The sequence below is a fragment of the Solenopsis invicta genome, chromosome 13 (assembly GCF_016802725.1).
Source record: "Solenopsis invicta isolate M01_SB chromosome 13, UNIL_Sinv_3.0, whole genome shotgun sequence".
Classification (NCBI taxonomy): domain Eukaryota; kingdom Metazoa; phylum Arthropoda; class Insecta; order Hymenoptera; family Formicidae; genus Solenopsis; species Solenopsis invicta.
Genome location: NC_052676.1, coordinates 6463718 through 6484425, shown reverse-complemented (window position 1 = coordinate 6484425; position 20708 = coordinate 6463718). Strand labels below are relative to the sequence as shown.

General features: G+C 31.4%; 1 protein-coding gene across 1 annotated transcript; it reads right to left on the bottom strand.

Moving 5' to 3' along the window:
• Positions 1–10079: 10079 nt before the first annotated feature.
• LOC105197015 (A-kinase anchor protein 17A) lies at positions 10080–19731 on the bottom strand. The gene is made up of 8 exons (XM_026130784.2): positions 19172–19731; positions 14160–14365; positions 13609–14031; positions 13260–13408; positions 12958–13165; positions 12455–12613; positions 12198–12345; positions 10080–12094 (listed from the first exon to the last, which is right to left on the bottom strand). The coding sequence occupies exons 1-8, from the start codon at positions 19341–19343 to the stop codon at positions 11067–11069; spliced, it is 2493 nt and encodes an 830-aa protein (XP_025986569.1). The 5' UTR covers positions 19344–19731; the 3' UTR covers positions 10080–11066.
• Between the last annotated feature and the right edge of the window lie 977 nt (positions 19732–20708).

The following is a 20708-nucleotide window of genomic DNA, read 5'->3' as shown; positions in this document are numbered from 1 at the left end:
ATTCGCAAAAAAATTTTACTCAAAAATTTCGCAATTTGACTGATATAAGTCTTCCCTTTTTCACTTCAACAATTCGATACATCGTGATAAAAGTTACAACTCTTCTGTGGGCTATCAGAACACAGAGATATTGGAGAAATTCGGAAAAAACCAATTTTACTCAAAAATTTCGAACTTTGACTGATATAACTCTTTCGTCTTGCACTTTAGCGATTCGATCTATTATGATATAAGTTAGAACTCTTCTGGGGGCTATAAAAACACAGAGATATTAAGGAAATTCGCAAAAAAATTTTACTCAAAAATTTCGCAATTTGACTGATATAAGTCTTCCCTTTTTCACTTCAACAATTCGATACATCGTGATAAAAGTTACAACTCTTCTGTGGGCTATCAGAACACAGAGATATTGGAGAAATTCGGAAAAAACCAATTTTACTCAAAAATTTCGAACTTTGACTGATATAACTCTTTCGTCTTGCACTTTAGCGATTCGATCTATTATGATAAAAGTTAGAACTCTTCTGGGGGCTATAAAAACACAGAGATATTAAGGAAATTCGCAAAAAAATTTTACTCAAAAATTTCGCAATTTGACTGATATAAGTCTTCCCTTTTTCACTTCAACAATTCGATACATCGTGATAAAAGTTACAACTCTTCTGTGGGCTATCAGAACACAGAGATATTGGAGAAATTCGGAAAAAAACAATTTTACTCAAAAATTTCGAACTTTGACTGATATAACTCTTTCGTCTTGCACTTTAGCGATTCGATCTATTATGATAAAAGTTAGAACTCTTCTGGGGGCTATAAAAACACAGAGATATTAAGGAAATTCGCAAAAAAATTTTACTCAAAAATTTCGCAATTTGACTGATATAAGTCTTCCCTTTTTCACTTCAACAATTCGATACATCGTGATAAAAGTTACAACTCTTCTGTGGGCTATCAGAACACAGAGATATTGGAGAAATTCGGAAAAAAACCAATTTTACTCAAAAATTTCGAACTTTGACTGATATAACTCTTTCGTCTTGCACTTTAGCGATTCGATCTATTATGATAAAAGTTAGAACTCTTCTGGGGGCTATAAAAACACAGAGATATTAAGGAAATTCGCAAAAAAATTTTACTCAAAAATTTCGCAATTTGACTGATATAAGTCTTCCCTTTTTCACTTCAACAATTCGATACATCGTGATAAAAGTTACAACTCTTCTGTGGGCTATCAGAACACAGAGATATTGGAGAAATTCGGAAAAAAACCAATTTTACTCAAAAAATTCGAACTTTGACTGATATAACTCTTTCGTCTTGCACTTTAGCGATTCGATCTATTATGATAAAAGTTAGAACTCTTCTGGGGGCTATAAAAACACAGAGATATTAAGAAGACTCGCAAATAAATTTTACTCAAAAATTTCGCAATTTGAATGATATAAGTCTTCCCTTTTTCACTTCAACAATTCGATACATCGTGATAAAAGTTACAACTCTTCTGTGGGCTATCAGAACACAGAGATATTGGAGGAATTCGGAAAAAAACCAATTTTACTAGAAAATTTCGAACTTTGACTGATATAACTCTTTCGTCTTGCACTTTAGCGATTCGATCTATTATGATAAAAGTTAGAAATCATCTGGGAGCTATAAAAACACAGAGATATTAAGGAAATTGGCAAAAAAATTTTACTCAAAAATTTGGCAATTTGACTGATATAAGTCTTCCCTTTTTCACTTCAACAATTCGATACACCGTGATAAAAGTTGCAACTCTTCTGTGGGCTATCAGAACACAGAGATATTAGTGGAATTCGCAAAAAAAGTTACAGCTTTTTAAAGTTGGAGATTTTTGAAGTTGGCCCCCCCAAATTTTTAAATAATGTTTTTTTATTGCTTTAATCAACAGAACTTTTTTTTTAATCATTCGAAGACTCTAGAACTCTTCGAGGAGCAACCAGAACTGTGCATATTTTTTTCAAATTTTGAAAAAGTGTTGCCAACTTCACAGAGATTTTTTGAATTCTCTTTTCATTTGGAGGAAAAGATCTGTTGAGCCTTCCTTGATTCAAAATCAGTATATCTACCTTTTTATTGATTTTGTGTAGTCAAACACATATTCTTTCACACAGCTTTTCCAGTTTTGCTATTTTATCTTCTTCAATATTAAGGAAAAAACAATTCAATAAAATACTTTTTCTTGGAATTGTTGTACCGGCGGATGCAACAAGATAAAATTCAAGATATAATCCGTTTGAAGGTTTGAAACCCACGAGGACACTTGGTTGACTCGCGGGGTAGCCAATAACACTTTCACTTTCTTATTACCAGAAGTCATACATCTTTTAATGTGACAAATTAATTTTATCAGTCATTATTTTTAATTTAATTAAATTTAAAATATTATTAATAATTACAATCTTGACTTGTTTATATTTAAACAAAATATTTGACGGTACAGCAACAGACAACTGTTTTGTGTGTACATTTTTTCCATCAAAATCAATATTTTCTAGAAGTATACTTTGTACTTTTTTAGCATTGTTAGCATTCCTATCTTTCCGCTAATGTTTGAAAAATTTTGTTTTTTGTTATAGATTGCAGTATACGAGACTGACAGAAACATGGCTGTATCAGATAATGGAAGACTCGACGTAAAAGATCTAAGTAGTTCGAACAAAGAGATGTCTCCGTTGAGGTATTACTGCAGGTGCAGCGTTAGCACTGAGTATATTTTAAACTGTCTTTTAATTTATGTAATACTTATTTTGGCGCAGACATTTGATTCAAAAGAATGCAGCAATAAGGTCTCAATCACGGTAAATTACCACAGAACATTTTTATTTCTTTTACATTGAGTATATTTTAAACTGTCGTTTTTAATTTATGTAATACTTATTTTGACGCAGACGTTTGATTCAAAAGCTCCAAAGAATGTAGATGTAAAACCTTTCAAATTATGTTAAAAACGTAAGAAGTGATTAAGAATTTACGTAAAAAAAAAAACAAAGACTTAGAGGAACTTACTGTTAAGCAATACAACAAAATTCGAGTATTACAAAATGCTATTCAAGATATAAAAAGAAATATCCGCGTTGTTTACCGAGTTTGTCCAAGAACTCGGAAAGATATTATATTAAATTTATTACCACTTTATTAACACTTGTATAATTAAAAACATTTATTAAACATTAATTTAATATTTATTTATTATTATACGAACGTTTTTATGTTTCAGAAGGCTCGACGTAAAAGGTCAAAGTTCGAGCAAAAAAATATCCCCGTTGAGGGATTACCCGAGATGCGGCATTAGCACCTGCAGTAATCACAGACGTTCTTGTTTTACAAAACATGAATTTTGCACTCAAAGGTGCAAACGCACTTTTGAATGCAAAAATAAAGGGTCAGCCACGGTAACTTACCACAAGAACGTATATAAAGTCTTTTTTAATTTATGTAATACTTATAAGTTACTTCTACTTATTGTGTTTAACAGATAAAATTTCGTTTGGCTCACAAACAGAATAGTCACCGATAAAAACATTAAAACAAGATCAATGTAAAATCATTCAATTGGAATTAGAAATACAGAAAAGAAGAAATAAAAAGTTAGAAAAATTGAATTTAAAATTACACAACAAAAATCAAATACTGCGTAATATAATACAAGATCTGAAAGAAAATATGAGTTTTTTGCCGAGTTCATTCATGGCTCAATCAAATGGGTAAGTAGAAATAGTATATTAAATATTTATTTGTTATTTACTATTATACGTTTTTATGTTTCAGAAGGCTCAACATAGAGCAAAATTTAAATAAAAAGTCCCCCTTGAGGGATTACTGCAGGTGCAGCGTTAGCATCTGCAGTAACCACAGGTGTTCGTGTTATACGAAGCAAGAATTTTGCACTCAAAGGTGCAAATGCACTTTTGAGTGCAAAAATAAGGGCTCAGCCACGGTAAATTACCACAAGAACATATATAAAGTCTTTATTAATGTATGTAATTTATAAGTTACTTCTACTTATTTAACAGATGGAATCTCGTTTGGCTCAAAAACAGAGTAAAGAGCCACCTGCAAACACATTAACGCAAAAACATCAGCAACTCACTCGAGAATTGGAAACGCAAACAAAACAAAATAAAGAACTAGAGGTATTAAAATTAAAATTAAAAAAATCAGAAGAATTAAATGTAAAATTATACAATAAAAATAAAATACTCCATAACATAATACAAGATTTAAAAGAAAATATGAGAGCTTTTTGCCGAGTTCGTCCACGAATAAGTAAATATATTTATAATAATAGCTGTTTAACGAACTATTATGAATTAGGGACGATCAGAGGATCCACGATTTCCTTTTTCGCAAATAACGAATATTCCTCATTTTATTATGAGAAAAAATGCGACAAAGCATAGAAATTGTTTCTGAGAAATATAACTCTCGAATGTTACAACCGGAGCGATAAGATTGTTAAGATAGAAACAAAAAAAAAGAAATTGTGCGTTGACAAAATCAAGAGCAATATTTGCTCAAATTACTCAAAGCATCGCTTTCGATATTCGATGGCAAATACAAGAACTGGCTATCGTTCAAGAATACATTTCGTAATATAATCTGATCGCAGGCAGAATTGTCGGACATAGATAAATTGCATTATTTGAAATTGATATTAACTGATGAAGTTGCCAATAAGATAAAGATTTTAACGGATGATGTAAGCTATGCGTAAGTGTTCGAATTACTCGAGCAATCGTTAAAAGTAATCCCGATACAAAATGATCCATAAGACAAAGTCAGGATTTAAAAAAAAATACTTGAGTTTTATTTAAGTCCGTCGACGACGGGAGATAAAATTGAGTCAAGATGTCTAACAGGAATTAGCAAAACTATAAATTAAAATTTATAGACCTGGCTTTGTCTGCCTAAATGACGTTTTGTCACGAACCGGAAGAGTGACTAACCTTAATAAATATAGAAAACAAATCCTAAGCAAACAAAAGATATAAAAAATCAGAATTGTAAATTTCCTTAAAATGAAAATTGATAGATCCCTAAAACGAAAAAATTATTAATCTCCTGGATACACGAACAACAACGTTGTACACAAAAAATACAAATGGAATCAAGATTTGTACGTTACTAATGTCCAACAAAACACATAGGCCAGAAGAACTATATGAACACCTTTGAACAGCGCATCGCAACCGAGCCAGGGCGGCTACACGTATAAATGAAAGGTAAATTTATTTATACTTTAGTAAGTTTACTTTTTTAATTAAATTTAAATAATATAGTTATTGAAAAATAATACAATCTTTATTGGGATATAATTGAGATCAACTTATAAATTAATTTAGAATACACGGTGCGGCAACCGTGTATACAAATAATAATATATTATATAATAATTCAATTTGTATTGTAGATTATCGAGATCACATTCCATCACAAAAATAATAAATACAAATAGACACGAGGTATCGATACGACATCCGAAACGAGATTAAAATGTGTCTTCACACGTTCACTCAAATTGTACAAGGAAATTTGAGTATTGCATAGATAAACTGCATTATTTAAAATTGACATTAACGGACAAAGTTGTCAATAAGTTAAAAATTTTAACAGATGTCGTAAGCTATGCGTAGGTATTGGAATTACTCGAGCGATCGTTCGAAGTAACCCCGATACAAAATGATCCGTAAGGACAGACAAGTCAAGATTTGAAAAAAAAATACTTCAGTTTTATTCAAGTCCGTCGACGACGAGAGATAAAATTGAGTCGAGACGTCTAACAGGAATTATCAAAACTATAAATTAAAATTTATGGACCTGGCTTTGTCTGCCTGAATGACGTCTCGAATGACGAACCGGAAAAGTGACTAACGTTAATAAATATAGAAAGTGAATCCTAAGCAAACGAAAGATATAAGAAATCAGAATTGTAAATCTCCTTAAAATGAGAATTGATAGATCCCTAAAGTGATTGGGCGACAATTCGTCCCTCTTAGAATTAAGTAAATACATATGATTGAGGTTTTGAAAGAAGACACACATGAGTGCTACAAACATTTTGTCTCTAGGTCTTTAGCTAAGATCTTTGCGGCAAGAAGTCTAGAATCTGACTGTCGAGAAGTTAAAGGCACCTAAAAAAGATAATAAATTCTTGAAGAAAAATATTGAAAATTGAAAAAAGTAAAGTTTTACGATGCTCCTTCTTGCAACTTAGTATCTGTTGTGTCGTAATAAAGTTATACTCCAATTTTCCAAGCAATTCTAATTGTACATAAATCGACTCCTTAACAAATTTAATCGCTTTAGATATATTCATAATACATGTAAATTATAATTATTAAATTTATCGTTTTAATGGTTAAATTTACCGGATTTAATTTGATAAATTTAATAATTGACGTGTCAGCATAAGAGTTAATATAACTTTATCCACCCATTTAGCCCTGCCGCCAAGTGTCGTTAATATATTTTTTCAGTATTCAAAGAACTACTCCTACTGCATCATCATCGTCCAGAGAAATACAATCATTGTTGTCGATATCATCAACAATCTTCGATCAAACTACATTATTTGTCATGTATCGTAAAGACTTGATTCAAAAATTAATAAATTGCAATCTTGTTTACTCGCCATTGCCATCTTTTTGATAACATTTCCATCATTGCATTCATTCCATTATGTGATTCAATTTCCATATTGCCATTCCATTGCCATCATTAACATCGAGAACATTGTCATAATTGCCATCATTTCCACCATTGCCATCATTGCCGTCAGGCTATATATATATTGTCATTGTCATCATTTCCATTATTGCCATTCCATTAACATCATTGCATTCATTCCAATATTTCCATCCCATTGCCATCCCATTTCCATCATTTCCACAATTGCCATCGATTAATATCGAGAAGAATTTGTTTAAAATCCGTTACTTTACTGATTAACACTTTAATACTTTATATCGTATATTATTATATAATTCTTTATTAATTTTTTTTGTAAAGTTTTGATTAATCTGTACGTGATATTTCGTAAAAAACTGTTGAAAGGTTGTATTAAAATCAGATCAATAATCTTCACGTTTGTAAATTAGAGAATAAAAATAATACTCAAATATCCATATATTTCATTGATTTTTATTACATTATTATTATTATTATTATTATTATTTATTGTGCCATATTAATCGCGCGTATTGTCATTTGTAAATCATGCGTATACATGTATATACCATTGTAACATAATAAAAAAAGAGTGGGCGCTTTCTAGTCTCTCTACGTCCCTGCGCAGAAATCGTCCGAAATCCTCTTTCTGAATTTTACGGCCTAAACGTAGCACGGAAAATGTGATGGGTCGAGAGGGGAGTGAAGAGGAGGGTATCCATAGAGATAACATCGCCGCTTGCTCCATGTCTATCACCGCGATGCTTTCTCTCTCTAACTGAAGGCCTAAACAATTAAAGGACAATCACGTTAAAAGAGAAAGAGAGAAAGAGAGAAAGAGAGAAAGAGAGAAAGAGAGAAAGAGTGAGAGAGAGAGAGAGAGAGAGTTGCGTCAAGATTTAAAAAAGTTAAAAAAGCTAATTTTTTCAAAAGCATAATTTGAAGACATTTAAATAATAAAGAATTATGTAAAAATAAAAAGATGGTATATTTATTCGTGGAAAGACATTTATTTCTTCTTCATCATATGATGCGATGTTAATTACAATTATTTTTTAAGTACTGCGTAAAATAAATGTTTCTTTATTAAAGAACCAAATTCTCTCTGTTACTATTAAACATTTTTTTTAAGTAAAAATATGATTGTGCAAAATATGGGCATAAACGTATTGATATGTATTAATATCAATGTTAATGTAAATAATTCAGACTATAATAAATAAAAAATTACGCGAAAGTAGACGTAATTAATCATTTGTGCACATTCTCGACCCCTGTTCTGGATGCAACATACGCGATACGCGTCAGATTTTATTTGCAGCAAAATGGATGTTAGCACGGACAACAACCTACATCCATTTCTCGAGAGATGGATGTGGGTTGTTGTCCGTGCTAACATCCACACTGTTTTTAACGACGGTTTGCAAAATGGATATGACACGTAGTTCCCATTCTGACCAGAATAAATGTGCGTCACTAGTGTACGGGAGTTTCGAAGCGTTATAGGAAAAAGGCCGCCGTGGCCGCTCTCAAGGTCCGTGGATTGGCGTTGGAGGGGAAGGAAGGTCGTTGCATCCACTTCAACGATGTGGAACGAAAATGGCGGCGGCCATACTTTTACTGCACACTCGCTCACTCACACAACTAATAGCTGTAGTACCTTACTATCTACGTACATACACTAACACTGACTCGCTGTCTCGAAAATGGCGGCTATGCAACGACCTTCCTTCCCCTCCAACGCCAATCCACGGACCTTGGCCGCTCTCAGGTTCCTTTCTGACGCAAGAAAAAATTCAATAGTTTATATCATTTACATGAAGAGTAGGCCTTATCAAGGTCCGTGGATTGGCGTTGGAGGGGAAGGAAGGGCGTTGCATCCACTTCAACGATGTGGAACGAAAATGGCGGCGGCCATACTTTTACTGCACACTCGCTCACTCACACAACTAATAGCTGTAGTACCTTACTATCTACGTACATACACTAACACTGACTCGCTGTCTCGAAAATGGCGGCTATGCAACGACCTTCCTTCCCCTCCAACGCCAATCCACGGACCTTGGGCCTTATGATCCACGACGGCTGACAGCCCTAAGATGGCAGGTCGAATTGGAGGAAGAAGGGCTCACTAAGAAACGGCTCGCGAGCTAGTTTACCAGGCCAGAGAGAAACCTGAGAGGTGTCACGCCGGCCTTTTTTTCTAGGGCACTTCGAAACTCGTCCCTGGTGATGCACATCCATTCTGACTGGAATGGGAACTAATTGTCACATCCATTCTGCAACCCCTCATTAAGGCGATGCTGGACCAGTCTTTCTCTTTATACGTGCTTATTTTCAGACACTCATATCTCTTAATTTGTCTTTGTTAGTACAATTGTACCAAAGAAAGTTTGGTTCTTTAATAAAGTAACCGTTATTTAAAGAAACATTTTAGTTGACGCAGTATTTTAAAAATAATTGTAACCTTTATATGATGAAAAAGAAATAAATGTCTTTCTATCAATAAATATACCATCTTTTTATTTTTACAAAATTCCTTATTATTGAAACATCTCCAAATTATGCTTTTGAGAAAATTAGCTTTTTTAATTTTTTTGAATCTTAACGCAAATTCTCTCTCTCTCTCTCTCCCTCTCTCCTCCTCTTTCCCTCTCTCTCTCTGTCTCTCTCTTAACGTGATTGATTTAGTTCTTAAACCTCCGATTTCATCGGAATGTTCAATAGAAATGAGAACGGGTCTCGCGGATTTTCTATAATTTCTAAATTACTCCTCAGTTTTCATCACATAATAAAATTTTTCGGCATCGCTTTTTTTTAAATTATATACTTTATAACAACAAAATTGATCAAGCATTAATCTGTAATACCGTATATAACGTTTAATTCCGTAGAACTCCGTAACATTTCGCGAAAAATATAACTTTTACAAAAAAATGTTTCGGATAAAAGTTACAGCATGAAATGGTCTATCTAGTGATGATACCAATTTAACCTAGAGGGATGTTGCCAAGACTGGGTGGAGGGCAAATAAATTTTTTAATAGAAATGCCTTATTTTTGATTACAGAATCTAATAGCTGATGTCAAAAGCTGTTCAAATATAATAAAGTTATATTTTTATAATAAAAAGGTATATTTCCTTAATTACTTTCCGAGTTATAGCCGTAGCACTCCGTAGCACTCATAATCCACTTCTAATCACTTAGAAAACTACTATACAGAAAACTATACTTTAATCATTTCTTTTAGACTGTAAACATATCCTAAAAAAATCATTTTATGTAAGTATGTACCACAAAATATGTAGAAAAAAATTTGCTTATATTAAAAGGTCATACGAGGAAATAGTAAATAGAGGAAATATCTAAGGAAAAAATAATGTAGCAATTTATTTTGTAACAAATTGTATTTTTTCTTCAAATATACCTATATGAGTGTCATTGGCTTTCGTGTAAGAATTGAATGTTTTAGATTCAATTTCTCTAGAGACAAGAGAGTTTTACTCTTCTTTTTTCCAATTTATTTTGCAGTTCAACAAAAGTTTAAAGTATAATTAGTTGATATATACTTAGCAAAAATTTTTATGCAAGATGATGTTAGTTAAAGAAATAATTTATAGCTCTCTTATAAGTCAAGACAACTAAAAAAAGCTATAGAAGACAACAAAAGAATTTTTCACTGTTTAGTGTGATTAGCATTTTGTGATATTTTTTTCAAATACACTGTTGCATTTGTATGTCACAATAATATAATATTAAATTTGAATATTTAATTATTAAACTAATTTTGAAACAAAAAAGGTAACATTCGACACATTTGTTGACTTTTCAATTACTGCAATGCTTTTATATACAGAACAAAAAAAATCAATTGATTTGCATTCTCATTAATCTAATTTAGTTACTAGAATCAGTCTGTATGCACGGAAGTGTTTATAAAATATTTAAGACTTACATAATATCAATAAGCATTAGCTTTGTCTTCCAAAAATTTTAATCGCAATTCAATAAGCAATGAACAGAATTTTTTATCATTAAGTAATTTTCAGAAATTCAATCTTTTGATCAAATTCAATTAATGTTTTCATTCTAATTAATTTTGTTGTACAAATAAATGCAAAAAATAAAAACTCTTTATAAATTTAAGAGTTATTTAAGATTTTAATTTAAATATAAAAATACAGAGAAAACTGCATCACAACATAATTATTTACAAGTTATATACAAGAAGGAAATTCTGTCTACCTTCGGTAATATTAGATATTCGTACTGTTGCAACAAATATACTAAAAGTTTGTATTTTATTTCCTAGCAGTATTTAAAAAAAAATTTGTGTGCATAATATATTTCCACACAAAATTAATGATGAGTCTTATCAATTCGCTTTCTGCGTTTCTTCTGACTTCGTTGTTTCTTCTTGAGTAGATATTTCGGATTTTTTGTTTACATCTTGTTCGTTAACATTATTTGCGGAAGCAGTTCTCGACCAAGAGCAACTTCTACGATCAGGCGATTTTGGTAGAGACCAAGAACTGCTGCGTGATTTTCGTTTGGGTGATGTGGGTCGTGATTTAGCCCGTGTGACTCTGACAATGGAAGATGATCTCTGACCGCGCCTACTTCTATAACGATTTCTGTTGCGGGACTTGGAACGACTCCTAGATCGTGATTTTCGTCTAGATCTAGAGCGATGCGTTCTGGAGCATGATTTTGATCTGCTACGTGATTTGTTCTTGTGTTTCGTCTTAGAATTCGATCTTGTCCTTGTTTTCGTGCTTGAAATGGATCTACTTGCTGATTTGCGGCGATTGCGTGATCTAGAGCGTTTTCTAGACCGTGACCTCGTACGATGAGATCGCGATCTCGATTTTGAACCATGAGATCGCGATTTCGATTTCGAACGGTGAGATCGCGATCGCGATCTTGACCTGCGTGATCGTGATCTTGATCTACGCGAGCACGATCTAGATCTTGACTTCGATCTTCTATCACGACTCTTAGAGCGTGAACCGCTTCGTCTCCTGCTACGCGATCTGGAGATGCTTCTAGATTTCGTTTTGGATCTCGACTTGATCTTCGTTCTTGAGTTAGATCTATTTGATCTTTGATGGTTACGTATCCTTTGCCGTTTTGAATCCCGTTCGACCAAATGTGTGAAATACTCGTAGTATTGTCCATTATACAAATAAGGATTTGTCAGTGCATAGTTCATATCATAACGCGAGACAAATCCCCGACCCCTGCCAATAGATAACATTGGATGATGAATTGACATCGCAGAATATTCCGACATTGGTGACCGCATCATTCGCGCTCTCGAATATCTTGGCATCCTCACCCCATGGAATGGCATCACTGGTATCCTCGACATCGAATCAGAATAGTCATAAGTAAGATTTGTGGCTGTAATTAATGTTATGATGTCATTTTATTATATTACAGTACAGTATTATAGTACAGTTTTATTCTATACCTATATGTAAATAAAATATTATACGAAATTTACCTGTGGATGAAGTCGCACCGTCGTTCTTTATTAAGACACTTTTAAGCTTTTTTTTATTTGTATCTTTATCCGATTCTTCCTCTGACGTGCTACCTGAACTGGAATCATCACCTCTTTTTCGTTTTTTCTGTGTCTTATTTTTCTTTTTCTGTAAACAATAACGATATTATAATGCTAATTCTTAAACTCATGACGATATTATAATGCTAATTATAATAAATTTCATACATAATATAAATAATAAAATAGTCAAATACCTTTTTCTTTTTTTCTTTTTTCGTCTTCTTCTGTTTCTCTTTATTTTTTTTGTCATTTTCCAAATCTACTTTCTTAGCATTTTCACTTTTTTGATCGCTTTTCTTTTCATCCTTTTTCACATTCTGATCTAGCTTAATTTCTTTTTTCTCCACTTTCGTCTGTAATTATAAAGTATGTGTTTATTAGTGATTGCAAATTAATTTTAGGGTAACTCCGGTATATATACTGGTTAACACTTAATTTATCAAGTATTTTTTACCATTAAATTATAATAAGTTACTGTAATTTCTAACAAATTTATCAAATATAATTATTAGAATAAAGGAGTTAATAGTGCAGGGGACGCAAATGATGTATCAGTAAAGAGAATATATATGTGAGCAGATTATACAGAGATAATATGCACGCGACTAACAATGACAATCCTCGCATAAATATCGGAATTATCCCAATGATGTCATTCAACCTTAAAAAGATTTTATATCGCTTATTTTTCACTTACCTTTATCCTATCAAACAGCTCATCTAGTAATCGTATACTTTCTAACTGCCGTTGAGCTTTTATCAATTTTTGTTCTTCCCTGGCAATCTTCATTGAGACTTTGTCTTCTTCTTGCTTACGAAACTTTGTGAGGGCTTTTCGTTTCCGTTTTTCTTCCCGCTTTTGTTGTCGAACTATTTTTGCTATCGAATTTTCCTCCTCCTTTTTTCTGAGATCAAAGCAAAAATAATTTTATATATCGCAAAAAATATAATGTGTTTACAGAATGTTTCTTAAAGTGTTTTTCTCATTAGAATACTTACTTTAGTTCTTCTTGTCGTTTTTTTTCAGCTTCCTCTCTCTTCCGAAGTTTTTCTGTTGCTAAATTGTCTTGCGTTATTAGACGTTTTCTCTCGAATTCTCGGTGAGATACTGAACTGTCGCTCATGTGTTTGGTTTTGTCAAAATCAACCTGTACGGAATTATTTTATTCATTAACAGACATTCGATTTAATAATTACCTTTATTTATTCTGTTTATTTTTGATAATTGCTATCGCATATTATCGCATTTAAAATAAATGTTATCTATACTACAAATTAAGTTTACCACCTCTCAAAATACTGAAATCTTTCCTCCTAAGACATAAACATATTTTTTATTAAAAATTACCTTTATTGTCGCGGTCAATGAGTTCTGACCATCCTTTTTCAACAGCTTCATACCGCGCAGAGCGTCCATCGCCCTGACAAAATCCATATATTCGACATATTGCACGTATACGTCGAAAAAGATGCCATCCTCGAAGCTGAACTTATGAATGTTGTTACCGAGCCGCATTCTAGATCTATAGGAATCCGCAACGGGCACGTCGATTCTCCTCAATGTGCCCCATTTCTTAAAAATTTTTGTGATAAGCGATTCGCTCGGTACATTTGCATTATCCTCGATAAACCATTTGACCGGCAAACCGCTAATATGGATAGTGTCCGGTCTCTCACCGGCCTTTAACTCGTTCATGTGTTTTGCATCCCTGAAATAGGAGTCCCAGCTGTGCCTGGTTGGAAAGTCATCCTTCGCCTCGGCCGCGCGGACCTTGATGTTAAAGTAAAACATTAATTAACTGTTCCAATGAAACTATCACAAATCTCTTACTTAAATGAGTTATCTATGTCGTCGAGCTGATTTTTTAGGTTTATAAGGATAATTTTTATCCAGCTTACCTTGAGGACACTGGGGAAGCCGGCCAGATTCAACTGCTGCGAATCCAGTCTGGCTAGCACCCTCGGCAACCTGCATCGGTCCCGCAGGTCGCCCTCGAGCCGAATGAATTCCAAGGTGCTCTTGGCCACTTTCAGAGATGCAAACTCGTCCGGCAGTATAAGCGCGCGTATCTTCTCCATTACCTCCCATGTTGATATTGTTTTGCCTGTTCATAGCGCAGTTAAGAGTCTGTAAGAAGCTATCTTTACTAGAGCTGTTAGAAATGCTCGTGGCATCGCACGGATCATGGTTTTCTCTTCCAACGGTTGAATGTTATGTTATTCTCCTGTCATTCTCCACTAGAGACCATCGATGATGTAAACGCAAGATGTACGATTATGATAAACTTGTTGCAACAACTTTATTTCTCCAAAAAAATTTATTATAAATTAGTTAATGACATAAAGTAAAAGATACAAATAAACAATAAATATTGTTCCATTCGAATGATTAGCATTGCTTAAAAAAACGCTGACAAATATAACTAACAATAAGCGTTAAAGAATAAGATGCAAAAAAGATTAAAAAAATTAACTTTAAATGAATTGATAAACCTACCTAATAAGTTAATTACATTTAAATATAAAATAATTAAAAATTTGAAACTTGAATTAAAGCTATCATACATATTGTATATTATTCTTGTAATAAAAATATATTAAATTTAAATATTTAATAAATTAAATAATAGCTCTAATTTTTTATAATCTCAATTTTAAGAGAAAAAAGAAATCATCGTTTCCTCTTCTTCCTCTTATTAAAAATTTATTATCACAGAAAAACTCTTATTTGATTAATATATTAAATTTTGAAATTATAAAAAACATTTCTTTAACAGTCCTAACTTTATTAACACGAATGTATTCTGAAGAATATAACACAAAAAGAAATTTGTGCATGAAATAGCTGTATAAGAAACAGAAGAACTTTTCCCAACTTTAATTCTCTTTAAAAAAATATCTTAAATCTTATGTTATTAATAAAAGGGAACTATATAAATTCAATTGATAAAAATATAATTATAGTAAAATAAAGAAATATTCTGTCCCACCTTTGAAATATATGTTATACTATCGATAGAAAAATATCACTACATGTCTTGGCAGTTGAATTAATAAGATACCACACGAAATGTAGGAAGGTTTAAATCCTGGCTGAGGTGTTACTTTTCACAATAAATTCTTTGTAGTGTCTTAAGATCCTTATGAGCATCAGTATTATTTAGGGTTGGGTAGCAATTAGTTAAAAAATTAAATAATAAAGTTAAAATGTCAATAATTTTAATTAATTTTAAATTATTTATTAATTATATAATTTTTAATTATTTTTTCCAAGTTAAAAATTTGTTCGTGCAAAAGAAAAAAATTATAAAAGGTGAAATACATAAAACACAATATTTCTTATTGTTAGTTATAAATTTTATTATATTAAAATTTATTATATTAAGAATTTGATCAACATTATAATTCTTTTGAGTAATCTAACTTTAAAAAATTGCAAATTTTTAATTTAACTTAAATAACATTTTTCAAAATTAACTTCTAATTTAACTTAATTTAATCAAAATTTTCAATTGAGTTAGTTTTTTCTTTATGTAATTTTTAACGTGAATAAATCAATTTTACAAACCATTTATTTAATCTTAATTTAGTTAAAAAGATGTATTAATTTATCCAACCCTGATATTAAATGTCAATTTAATTTGTGATATTATATATTCTGGCTTCAGCCAAGGACTATGTTTCAAAATCGACGAATATGCAGCACGTAATGCATGAGCCGGAGATTATAAAAATTAACATAAAAATTATTAAGCATCAAAATTTGCTGCAGATCATTGCAAATATTGGTTTTCTCATCTTTATGTGTGAAAAATATTACTACTCATAATCGTCAAAGTTGTTATCTCAAAATTAGTTATAATATGAATTTAAAATATACAATCAGAAAAGAAAAATTAAATAACATTCAATATCTACAATAAATGTAATAGTAAATCTTAAGGTAATCAGTCGTAAAAAAATTTACGTTCTAGAGCTGTAAGCAAATCAACAATAATTAAAATTAAATCATAATTAAAAGTGCGGTCTTAGAATCGATCATGACTGGATGCTTATGGTCTTACAATTACGATTAAAATTTCTGATCAATCACAATCAAATGTGAGAATAATCGATTATAATTAGTTAATTTCTGGCTAAGGTTTACTACATCTATTGTAGATTGACTCAATAAGAACTAAAGCATAATTAATAAAAAATAAATATTAATTGATTTAAAAAACCCTGCACTAATTGTATAGGAAATTGGATCCCAATAAAATAAACTAATTTTCATACATGAGCTCACAATCTAGTGTGACTACCAAATATAAATGCTTACAATTATAATTATACGTAGTCTGAAAAGTCTAAAAGTCTGAAATTTTATAAAAAGGAATAAACTTCATAGGCACAAGTTTTTTTTGTGTTATTAACATGTTCTGTGTCATGTGAAGTCATGCTAATCTAGTAATCTTTCAGGTCATTTGATACTTTAATTATAAAAAGAAACGTAAACTGACAAAATAATTTTTAATATCACTACACATTCGTTACAGAATGCTTATTCAAATTTTATAAAAGAATTTCTTGAAAATTTTCGATTTTTTCAGGAATTTTAATTCATTCAAAATTTCAGGTTTCATTCATAAATACAATATTAGAGAATTTTTAAATGCATCTTTAAAAAACTTTGAAAAACTTTATTTTATTATCTCTTTAAATTTATCTTTTAATGTTCCTTTACAAAGAAAAACTATTTGAATTTTGAATATTAAATTTGAGAAAGTACTAATTGTAAAAAGAGAAATAATATAAATTAAATTACATATAACAATTACAAAATTATTACATGCAATTGAATTGTCATGTGCAATTAGTATTTTCTCAATTTTAATATATGCAATGATCTAACTCACTAAAATACAGAAGTATAAAACGTGATTAAGGGGATACTAGAGTCATGCCTCTTACCAACTGAACAATTACTTATTCGATTTGCAATACACGCATACAATTTATAAAACATCAATACGTCGCTACATACTATTGCATCAATATTGCACACATGTCATGCACAAATTTTCAAGCACACTAATCTTTCATGTTAGATATTCAAACATAATTTTAAAAACTCAACATGTATTTTCATATAATCTGCATTCCAAACCATTTTTATTTTATACAATACACTGCAAAGTTTTTGTATGAAGCAAATATTGGCAGCTGTAGACATATTAGGTTAAGAATAGGTAAACAGATCTTAATTTTTTAATTTTTTCTCATTTTTTACATAAAATCAATTATTTTGAACTACATTAGTGCTTATACATTAATTGTAGTGAGACTTTAAATTTGTAGACAATTAGAAAAATAGTGTGCTAGAAAAAATCATGTCAGTAAAATAGGATGACTTTAGGATCCCCTTAAACATACAATTTAGAATTTAGACTGATGTACTGTCTCTTATAGTTACTATTTTTTTAATGAAAACTTGCGAGTTACATAATACTCGCATGTACATGACATGTACATAGACATGTATGCTACTTATTGCTAATTAATTGTCGATTTTGTATTAACAAAAATTAGAAAAATGATAAAAAAAATTTGTCAGAGAAAAAAACTTAAAATTTAATTAAAATTTAATTGGAATTTAAATAAAATTTCAAAAATAATAAAATTCCCTAAAAATATATAATATTTAAGGATAAAAAGAATATTCCTTGAAAATTTTTAAATTTTTCTGGGTAGTAAACACCCAGATAAAATTAATTGAGTACAGAATGTGTTAATTATAGTTTTGGCTACTAATGGCTAAATTATTAGGAATGAATTATCAAACGACAATCAAATGATAATAGTAACTTCTTTATAATAATAAAAACCAATTCAATTTTCCATACAATATGGAATTCTTTAAGAAAAAATAATTGACACATATCTCATCAAACAAGTGATTTATATTATTGAGAACATAATAGCTGAAATTTTAATATATATTTGGATTCCATCAGATAATTTTTACTGTGTAAAATTAAATTAATAATTTTTTTTTACAATTGTCAATAAGATTTTACATACTGTTTATTCTTAATTTTGCCAATAAAAATATCAGAGGTAACCATATAATTAGACCGCTAACATGCGGCGTGCAATGCTTACTGTATATCATTGCATATTTCAATGCTTATCTGGAACTTTAAAACAGCTTATTTTTATTTAATATCTTTATAACAATTTTTTATATTACATTTCTCAATAATGTTGCTAAATTTTTAGATTATATTTCTTTAGTTCATCAAAAAGTCTTTAGTTCATAAGTTTCAACTTTTTACTTAAATATGAAAAATATACATGGTGAATGAAGTCAAATTTTTCCAAGAACGTACAAAAAGACTTATTCTAACTATTGATATAATTTTTATGTATATTGAAGTATTTTTAAAAATAACACAAACCACAATCAGATTTGCACAGCGCTATATGTATTTTATCTTCGTTTTTAATAATGAAAGCCAATTCAATTTTCCATACAATATGCCTAATAAATGATAAAAATAAAATAAATCAATAGTACTTTGAGCATGAATCGAATCGCAACTAGTTTAATGTCAGTTTTGCTTTACATATTCTAAATCATTTTTAAACAAAGTGAAGCATTTTGATTTTTCAATCATATCTCTTTAATCATTTGACACTTAGCTCCTGTCAGCTGTAACTTGGTTCTTATTAATAAATTTTTCTTCTGATTGTTATTTCAAGTTCAAATCACACAAAGAATATCGTACAATTTTGATGCTGTCATATACAATACTATTGCTGCATAATATTTCAATTAAAAAAGAAAAAAAAGGAGGAAAAAGAAGACAAAAAAGTCGAGATCCATCCTCCAGAGAGGAGGCGACTGATGACGATGATGATGTTTTTACCTGGAGTCTTCAGTTGGGGCAGAGTGACCGACACGTTAACTTTGGCAAGCGGTTTCAGATAAAGCGCGTGCGACGGATACAGCGGTACAATGTCGCTCAGATCCCTACAGCTTCGAAATCGGTTAGCAACCTCGCTACTGGGAGTTTCACCTACCTGCTTGTTGTCGCTCATTGCCGACCAAGAAAGCTACCGTAATGAGATTTGTGATTTAAATTTCGGCCAAAATTTGATTCTCACTATTTTCTCACGTTTAGCCGTCTCTTACGACCAAACTCTTACGACCAACTAAGCTGGCGGGATGAAAGCGCCTCAGTAGGGAGGTTAGAAGGATCTTCGCGGGATGATGTCGGCTGCTGTTGTTGCTATTATCGCGGCACTACGTCTACGCGGACTCGGTGAAAAATCGCGGACGCGCGAACGGCGAAGCGATGAAACAGCAATCTTCGTGGACGATCTTCGTGAATGGTGCGAATGCATTCCTCGCGATATTTATCCTATTTTTCATGTATCGAAGCTGACGAAAAAGAAGCTCCGGAGAAGAAAAAAAGACGTAACCACGTCGTGCAACTGAAACGAAACGACTCGCGAAGCGACTTCTCGAATTACAGTGTTGCCAGTCGAGGCGCCTTTCTCCTAAAATCCCTAGTGCATAGCCTGTGCGAGGAGCAGAAGAGGGCAGCACTTGCTGGGCTGCGTTCGAAAATTCTACTCGTCGGGTACAATAACTTTAAGGAGGTTCATCTGGTTAGTAATTAACAGATGAATTTTGAAAAAAAATTAAATACAACTTAAGATGTGTATAAAAATATATCTCGCAAATTTTTAAGTCCTTTGGATACCTCAGTGTTGAGATATTAATAAAAATATTTAGTGCAACTTTACATTGTGTCTTATGGAAAATGACATTTTTCGAGCCTTCTTCCACAAAATTTGTAAAGAATTAACAGACAGTTTTTGTACAAATTAATGATAATAACAAAAAAATATGTAAGAAAAATTTGTGCAAAGAGTGTAGATCGATTGGATATCTGAGAAATAAGAAATGAGTAGATATTTTTTGCAAAAATCTCGTTTACGCGTAGGTTATCTTCCATTACTCGATGAGCGGCAACATCGGAACTTCTTACCAAAGTACGCGCTATTTAAAATGTAAAAGTTTGAGAAAAAATATTAGAAAAAACCCATAACGTAGAAATTTGACGTTGCCAAATCTAGTCAGCGTACTGCGCTAGTCAAGTCAAAGTTGAACGTGTTTCTCGCTTGACGTACTATGTACCAGATAAACCTCCTTAAGTGACCAATCAGAATAAAGAAATTAAAAAAAATTCTAGATTTCTTCATCTTGATTGGTCACTCAAAGATACTCTACCGGACAAGTAGAATTTTCGAACGCAACCCTGGCATTCGCTTTCCACTCATGCGCCCGTGTCGAGTAATCGAATCGAGACAATAGGCTTGTTTTCTATTCCTGCACCAGACTGCACTGGAACTTTCCTTCTTGCTTTCACTAACTTTCAAATATATATCAAATATATA